Source organism: Penaeus japonicus, unplaced genomic scaffold (assembly GCF_977035675.1).
Source record: "Penaeus japonicus unplaced genomic scaffold, GWHDUDI00000001_assembly GWHDUDI00000039, whole genome shotgun sequence".
NCBI lineage: Eukaryota > Metazoa > Arthropoda > Malacostraca > Decapoda > Penaeidae > Penaeus > Penaeus japonicus.
This window is the reverse complement of record NW_028234441.1, coordinates 21842677-21851782: the sequence shown is the minus strand read 5'-3', so window position 1 is coordinate 21851782 and position 9106 is coordinate 21842677. Positions and strand designations below refer to the sequence as shown.

The 9106-nt window shown below is 35.2% G+C and overlaps 1 protein-coding gene across 4 annotated transcripts in view; it reads left to right on the top strand.

Moving 5' to 3' along the window:
• beta-Man (beta-mannosidase) overlaps positions 1 to 8021 on the top strand; it is a 13569-nt gene extending 5548 nt beyond the window's left edge. For all 4 annotated transcript variants that reach the window (XM_043008389.2, XM_043008398.2, XM_043008415.2 and 1 more), the window contains 16 exons: positions 155 to 307; positions 593 to 741; positions 1041 to 1246; positions 1615 to 1744; positions 2152 to 2298; positions 2525 to 2696; positions 2945 to 3138; positions 3316 to 3506; positions 4310 to 4500; positions 4728 to 4827; positions 5203 to 5380; positions 5657 to 5804; positions 6006 to 6094; positions 6227 to 6346; positions 6690 to 6899; positions 7110 to 8021. In XM_043008389.2, coding sequence (XP_042864323.2) covers positions 155 to 307; positions 593 to 741; positions 1041 to 1246; positions 1615 to 1744; positions 2152 to 2298; positions 2525 to 2696; positions 2945 to 3138; positions 3316 to 3506; positions 4310 to 4500; positions 4728 to 4827; positions 5203 to 5380; positions 5657 to 5804; positions 6006 to 6094; positions 6227 to 6346; positions 6690 to 6899; positions 7110 to 7424 — 2693 coding nt within the window. In that variant the 3' untranslated portion in view covers positions 7425 to 8021. The remainder of the gene's footprint in view (positions 1 to 154; positions 308 to 592; positions 742 to 1040; positions 1247 to 1614; positions 1745 to 2151; positions 2299 to 2524; positions 2697 to 2944; positions 3139 to 3315; positions 3507 to 4309; positions 4501 to 4727; positions 4828 to 5202; positions 5381 to 5656; positions 5805 to 6005; positions 6095 to 6226; positions 6347 to 6689; positions 6900 to 7109) is intronic.
• The last annotated feature ends 1085 nt before the right edge of the window (positions 8022 to 9106 follow it).

Here is a 9106-nt window from a genome sequence, read left to right as displayed (position 1 = left end):
CCTATGAATAAGCAAACACAGGACATACTGTAGACTGGCCTTGTGTCCCTAATATTCCAAAATACTCATCCTCCTTGTGCCATACCCAGCGCACCTCTTTTCAATCAGTCAGTTAACTAATTTCAGTAACTAATTTAACCATTACTATTTACAGCCATCCAGGTTGGAGGGACGGTGCCAGGGGGAGTATATACAGACCTCCTCTTTGCTAATGTGCTGAATAAGGGGGACTTCTACTATCGCTTCAATGATTTCGAGTACCGTTGGGTGGCTGGCGATAACTGGACCTATTCTACAACATTTGATGGTATGATGGCGTCTTTTGCCCTTGGTTGTAGGAGACTTGTTTGCTATGGTCGTTGCATTGCTTTTAGTTTTGATATTGTTATTATTATTGTTGTTGTTGTTATTATTATTATCTATATTGTTATCGTTATTATCTGTACTATTGTGATTATTGTTTTTTATTCCTTTACTTTCATAATCCAAAAGAAATACCAGATTAAGTAATAGCTATCAAACTTACATATCATAAAATCTAACTGTTATTGCAGGTCTCCATTATTTAAAGTGCAATGACTTTCCCTTGCAGTTGATCCCAAGTTGCTGGAGCATGAACGGGTAGCACTGATCTTCGAGGGCTTAGACACAGCGGCTGAAGTACTGGTCAACTCCAAGAAAGTGGGCGAGTCAAATAATATGTTCGTCAGATATGTCTTCGATGTGAAGGAGCATCTTCAGGTTTGTATGGACAGGAGTAGATGGATGGGAAAAGTCTAGATTAATGAGAATTATGTTTGATTAAGTTTTAAGATGGAAAAAAAATGCTATGCACAAAATACCTTTATTTAGTGAACTTATCTGATATATATTCTTTTCTAATTATTTTTTTTTTCCAATATGATACTTTGTTTTGCCTTTCAATTAGGATAGTGTCACTGTAAGGTAATCTATAATTTATTCTTATATTAAAAGAAAAAGAAAGTTAAACTACATATACTAGCAAGAAGTATGCAATTCCATGTATCTTCTCTACATAGGGCACAACTGTGAATCTAGAAGTTGCATTCCAATCACCCACGGAATATGCCACCCAGAAGTACAATGAACAGGCAGTGGACTACATAGTGCCTCCTAAGTGTGTGGATCCGGCCTTCAAGGGCGTGTGCCATGCCAACCATATTCGCAAGATGCAAGCCTCCTTCAGCTGGGATTGGGGTCCTGCCTTCCCCAATTTGGGAATTTGGTACGTGACAAGTGCAGGCTGCTTGTTCTATATATATATACATATATATACATATATACATATATATATAATTATTTATATATATATATATATATATATATATATATAAATATACATATATATTAGATAAATAGATTAGATAGACAGACAGACAGACAGACAGACAGACAGACAGACAGACAGACAGACAGACAGACAGACAGACAGACAGACAGACAGACAGACAGACAGACAGACAGACAGACAGACAGACAGACAGACATAGCTATGTATTTATCATAGTAGAATATAATTTTCCTTTCCCCTTTTGTCTTGAAATTGAATAAGGAAAGAGTTTTCAGAGGATAGTGATATTCTTATTTTTATAGGAAGGACTGGCATCTTGTTGGATGGAACACTTTGAACGTGAAAACCATCATGTTTGCAGCCAGTCCCACATCTCCTCTGCCCTCCGTCCCAAATCATGATTTTAAACCTGGTTGGGAGCTCACTGTCAAGGTATAGATTTCTGATACTTGGAAAAAAAAAGTATCTTTGGTTAATGCTGTTCATTAGAGATTTAGTTTATTTGGATATGAAGTAATGATATATATATCTTGTTTATGTGTTTTATTTTTGTTTTGATCAACATTATCTTTATTGTTATTGGTAATATCATTAATATTGTGTGTGCTAGTTAGTATCAGAGCTTTATAAGAAATTATTGTTTAAGTAATATGTGAATTAATGTATACTGACTAACAGGCTACTAACATCAATCTAAAAATTATATATTTTTTTCCTTTTAACCTGTAGAACAAAAAAAATTGAACTAATTAAAAGCTATCATGCTGAATATTAACAGCTGACACTACTCTCGAAGATATCACAACGAAACTATCTTTTTTGCTTCCTCCATACATTAGGTGTTGTGTGACTCGGCCATCAGGGAAGGAGAACTGGAAGGGAACTTTGATGTGTCTCTGGCAGATATTTTCAGCATGAAATACACAGTCACTGCTCTGATTGAGAATTATGAGACAATGCTCACCTTCAATGTCACCTTAGAAGAGGTACATTTGTGTAATTTTCATTTTTGTGTCTGGAAAATGAGACAAGTTTATAGTATGTCGGTGAATATATATCAGTTATGAATTAGTAGAATACATGCAAACAATTTGTCATTACTGGCTATGCACTATACATAAAAGATTCTTGAATGAATAATGACTTCCTTACCATATTTTTCCATCTAGTAGCTTTCACGATTAGCATTAAAATTTTATCACTAACACCCAGAACCAAGTAGACATGTGGTGGCCTAATGGCTATGGGTCTCAGCCTCTCTACCAATTGTTGGCTGTCTGGAAGAACAAAGACCAGAGTGAGGAGTCCAGTGCAAGTGTTCGGGTTGGGTTCAGAACGGTGAAACTTGACCAGGACTTTGTCGACGAAAAGAATCACACAAAAGGTGATATTTTTTTTAAAGGGAATAACTTTTAGATCTGTAAAGCCTTTCTTTATGTTAGTTTGAAGGTTTTTATTAAGGAAAAGGCTTTGCCATTATGTAGGTAAAGATAAATTTGTATTTTTGTGATTATTTTTCATTCTTTTTTATTCTCATTAGTTATACTGTGCAGATTTTTTGTTATAAGGAAATTGCAATTTAAATTGTAAGATATACTATCATCCATAATAATTCCTGTTTGTCTTCTCAAGGTCGGCACTATAGAGTCATAGTGAACAATGTTCCAATGTTCATGAAAGGCAGCAATTGGATACCTGCACATGTACTGCCAGAGATGGTGACAGAACAATACACAAGGGAACTTCTGAAGGCTGCGGCTGACACTCACCAGAACTGCATTCGAGTGTGGGGAGGGGGCATCTATGAGACTGATGTGTTTTATGAGGTATGGCTACATTTCTTCTTCTTGTTACTGAGATTTAGGAAAACAGTCTGGGCGATGTGGAGTTTCCATTTCTGAAACTGTTTTGTAAGATGTATAAATCTATTCAGATCATGTGCTTTTTGTTTCTCTTTTATTTAAGCAATAGGCTAAACATATCTTTTCTCTCCTCCTCAACAGATTGCAGATGAGCTTGGAATTCTGATATGGCAGGACTTCATGTTTGCTTGCAGTATGTACCCTGTCGATGAACCATTCCTTGAAACAACAAGTAAGGAGATTAAAATGCAGATCCAGCGCCTGCAGCATCACCCGAGCATTCTCCTCTGGGCTGGCAACAATGAGAACGAGGCGGCTTTGAGGGGCAACTGGTATGAGATTTTCGTGTCCTTGTTCACGGTATTATTATTGTGAATTCACTGTGCAATTCACTAACCTGTTTCCTTTTGTTCCCAGAGTCATAGAAGATGTAGTCCTTTTAGGGACATGTCATTCATAAATAGCCATCTGATACTTTCTTTATTTCATGCTAATTTCACCTCTGTTTAGATTTAGTGTTTTGAAGCACTTTATCAATTCTGTGGAAGCTTTCCTGATATTTATACTTCAGCCAATTCTGAATAGCTTGACCTGTATCTCTGTGCTCTGAAGTTTTTAGCTATTTTATTATATTCACATGATGATGGTGTCTCAATATTGCAGAAATAACACACTTTAAATCCAGTTACTGGTTGGTAAACCATAACAGATATTTCAATATTTCTTAGTACATGTTGTTAGTATTTGGCATAAGATATTCACTTATTACTCTACATTTATAGGATATAATTATTTGGTACATAGAATGCAGAAACATTTGATAGTACTCGTATGAAACATATATTCAAGAAATTCTTATGATCTGTATTTTTGAAAAGCCAGCAGTAAATCATTTTAGTGTGAATAGTTCATTAAGATATATGTAATTAAGTGTTGAGTGTCTTGATCAGGTGTTTGACTCTAAAGGTACTTGTATGCTCATGTAAAATATATCGAACATCAGCATTTAAAAATCATACAAGTGGGATATGTATTCTCTTTCACATTATTCATGTTTTTGTAATATTTTTTTTACTAATTCATTTGAGCAGCAGAAGACTGAAGTTGGTTATAAATCAACTTACATATCTTGCAGGTATGGAACAGCATCGGACTTTCAGCGTTATAAGGAGGACTACATAAAGCTATACGTGGACACAATAAAGACGGTGGCAGTGGAAACTGATGATAGCCACCCTTTCGTCATAAGTTCTCCAAACAATGGTATTGAGTCAGAGGAAGAAGGTCACGTAGCTGAAAATCCATATGATACTTTATATGGTGATGGTTAGTTGAATTTGATGTGATTTACTTCTTTTGTGATTTCCTTATTGAATTGGATTTAACTGAAATTTGGATTTTAGATAAAGTTGTGATTTTTATTTGAAAGGTTTTTGTGATTCATGCTATTATACTTGGATATCTCTGCGTATAGCATGTCAATTTATCATTTGCTGATATATCTAGGTATAGCATATCTATTTTTTATACTTTTCTTTCCCCACACCTGACAGTCCACTATTATAATTACCTGAGTGATGCTTGGCTTGGTCACGCTACACCAAGAACGAGATTCGCTTCAGAATATGGCTTCCAGTCTTGGCCAGTCTTCAAGTAAGTATGCAATTTGCAAGACCTCATATTCTGTCACAAAAAAAGACAATATTCATGAAAAAGGAAAGACAAAAAGAATATCACTGACATAGATATTTGTCTCTTAAGGACTGTGCATCTTTAGAAGTGTTTGTTTTTCATTATTTTCTAGACTTATAGTATGATTAATGAGTCTATATATGATATGGTAGCAAAATGATATAATGTGATAAGGTCATCAGAGCTGAAGGAATAAACAGCTTGTAATTTCAATAGAATTAAAAATGCAGTATGAAAGTGATCCAACCCAGAAAAACATGCAAATTGCAGAGGGGTTAAAACAGTTTGGGTAAATGATAGATAGAGTTAAACCAATCACACAAAATTTGTTACTAGGACAATGAAGGCAGTGACAACGGAAGAGGACTGGAACAGAGACTCGGCCATGATGTACCACCGGCAGCACCACCCAGGCGGACAGGAGGAACTTGCACTGCAGATTGGTTTGCATATGCATATGCCTCCTCAGGATGGATCTCAAAAAGCTTATGAACATTATCTCTATCTGAGCCAGGTATGATGTCTTTGATGTCTTTGATGGGAAGGGAGATAGATATATACTATATGTGGGCTTTCAGGTGCAGTCTTGTGAAGTTTTTGCTTGTGCTGTATTGATATGTTTGTATTAAAATGTCTGTGGTAGAGATTTCAGTTGAGGTGTTGTTGTTAATGTTTGGGAATCATAGAACTTACTGGAATCATGGTGTGTTTTCAAGCTATTGACATAGGCTGTATTTTTTAAATGTTGATTCTCAGAGTACTCTTTTTAATACTTACTTTCTCACAACAGATTCACCAAGCAGTGGCCATCAAGACAGAAACTGAATTCTACCGTCGTGCAATGAGTGAACTGAATGAAAAAGGAGAAGGTTTCACAAGTGGAGCTCTTTACTGGCAACTGAATGACATCTGGCAGGGAGCTTCTTGGGCCTCCATAGGTATGCTTGTTACAGGAAGACTTGCATGATCAAGCAATCGTAAGCACAGAGACACAGACCCAGACCCAGACATAAATGGACACAGACATGAAAATGGATGTAGACACATACACAGATACAGAAAGGCACACAGGAAATGATGTTGATGACATTCTTATATGTTCCTGAATCTTGTTGTGTTTTATTGATGTTTTTCCACAGAGTATGGTGGTCGTTGGAAGATGCTTCACTATTATGCCAAGAAGTTCTTTGATCCAATCCTTGTCTCGATGTATGTGGAGGATGAGAAGGTACATGTTTATTAACTATTTCTAATTTTCAAAATGAACTTGGGCTTCTATTATACCTAATCCATATTGATACACTTGCGATGCATTCTCTTAGATATTGATACTATATTCTGTATGCCTATGTATTTACAGTTGTTTGTCTACATAGTGAGCGATCTTGTACATCCTGTTGATGATCTGCGATTGGTGATTGATCTGCATCGTTATGACAGGAAGGAGAGAGTTCTCAATAGGAATGATACTATTATTGTGGTAAGTTTCTGTGAAAAGAGTTTGTCATACAACAAATACACTCACACTCACATACTCACACTCACATACACACTTGTACTCATTCACACACTCACACTCAGTCAGCTACTCTGTTACTTTGACCCTCACCCTCACCCTCACCCTCACCCTCACTCTCACCCTCACTCTCACCCTCACTCTCACCCTCACTCTCACGCTCACTCTCACTCTCACTCTGACCCATACCTTCACCCTCACCATCATCCTCATCCTTACCCTCTCTCTCAGTCTCAGTCTCACTCTCACTTCTATAGCATTATAAACCCTCTAGACTTTATGATCAACCCTAATTCCTTCATTACAGTCTCCATCAGCAGCCAGTCTAGTCATGGAATTGAACATGTGGGAAGATCTACAGATGGATAAATTATGTACAGAAGATCTCTATGATGAAGAAGATGTGTGCTTTGTTACGTCTCATCTGTATCGGTCTGATGGATCTCTCGCAGCACCTGATAATTTCCTCTTGTTTGGAAGGCCCAAGGATGCTTTCTTACCTCACGCTAAAGTCTCGGTAATGTTTAATTTTTATCCTTGATTATTATTTCTATATTTTGGCCTGTTTGCCCAATTGGTTTTCATGGTTTAGATAAATAATTGATAACTGTGTATCTTTGATTTGATATGATATTAAAGCTGTATTTGATGGAATTATTCTCATTATTATATATGCTCTTCATAATCTAAGGAATAGTATGTCTAATTCTACTTCTAATTGAAACAGCTGAGCGACATCTCTGGCCCATGGCAAACGCAACACAGTAACTGGACCTTCAGTATGACGGTCAAGAGCAGTGAGGTAGCACTCTTTGTGTGGCTCGAGTCGGACTACTCCGGCATATTTTCAGACAACGGATTCCTAATGACCGAGGACGTTGAAGTGGAATTTTACGCCTATGATGAGGCTACTCTTGCTGAGATAGAGGAAAATATCTCTGTTAATTCTCTTACTGATACATATAGTAAAGAGAGGGTGTCTGGAAACCTCTTAGATCGAGCTTTCCATCCGAATGACATTATGAACATTGTTAATTTATGAAAAAGGAGATTTTGAGTAACCTGAAGTACTGATGACTGTTTTGTGAATTATATAATCCATGTGTTTTTTTTTCCATATAAAAAACATTTAATCATTACTCTAAGAATATGGTAAACCAATTGTTTTTTTTAGGTATTTATATATAGAATGGAGTTAATAGGGTATTTTGGGAGAGGTATATTATTATTATATTGATTGATTCTTATCAGAGAAGTACTATTACCTGATATCTGAAATAAAGGGCATTCTCTATCTCCTGTTTTAATAGACGTCACAAGTTATATGAAACAATGTATAATCAAAATATAAAGACAATGACATGAATTGTGACCCTTCTCTATAAGGTATTGTTTTCCTATATCTATAAAAATAATGGCAAGATTCACCTTTCTTAAATTCTCAATAGAAAAAAACGAAAAGTTTGACTTGACAGTTTTCCTACAGAAAAGCTTTTCAAAATAACTAGCATTCTTTGTGTTAGTAGTTGTGACTGGTGAAAATTTGTGGTGTTTGATATATACTGTTTATACACTGTATACCTAAAAAATAATGACGAGATTCACTTTTCTTAAATTTTCAATAAAAAATTAAGATAAATGTTGGAGTTCTGATACTTAGTTAGCTAATAGTTGTGGTTGGTGAGAATTTATTGTGTTATATGGGTATGGAAATAAGTAATGAATCCTGAAAGAGAATGATTGTTTAAACAACCTTGAAGTATAAGGGTTGACTTGGTAATGGTTAATCCAACACTAAAACAGGATTTTAATACTCAGTAAAAAGACATGTAGAGTGTTCATCTTACTAATTATTATGATAATATCAGTAAGCATAAAAGAAGCTTTAGAAAAAGGAGGAAATATCTCCGAAAATTATGGAACTATACTATATTGATGTACACTCTTGTTTTTTTATTTATTATTTTTTAATGATAATCATTTACAGTATTTCAAATTTACACACAAACTAAAGCTATCTAACTAGATCCACTTTTTTGTTTTGAGTTACATTTTAATACTTTATCTTGCTCTTGTTTTTGTAGTACACATTACCTTAACTAATTGTACATACTGTTCATAAAACATGAAAGTCTCACAAAACTTTCCTCTGCAAAATCCCAACTGTCAGATACTTCTTTGTGATGTAAGAATTTACTGAGCATTCTGCAGTTTGTAATGTGGTAATTTATTTTTTTAATGGGGGGTTGGTGCCTTTTTGATACTGATTTTTTGTGCCTTGACATTGAGTTTTAGTTCTTCACACCACCTTGGAAATTTTGATCTCTCAGATTTGATACTATACTATACTATACAATAATGATAATTCATAATATAATGATAATAATAAACTATACTATACTAATAATAATATAATAATTCACTGTGAAGGATTTTTGCCGGAATGTTTATAGGTAAAGGCCCACAAGGCTTAGAAATGTTGAAAGTCTAACCTAGAGTTTTTTAATTTCCAAAATCTTAAGCCTTGTATTCCTTAGTCGTCAATTAATGGTGTATCTGACCACCCGTTGATACGCCAGTGCACCATCCTCCATTTATGAAGTGTTTTACTGTACCCAGTAATTGCAAGATTAATCAAACCATGATTCATTTAGATGAATTAAATGCCTTCAACCACCCCTTCTCTTATGTGACTTTTACTATATAATTACATTTCAGTGGCCA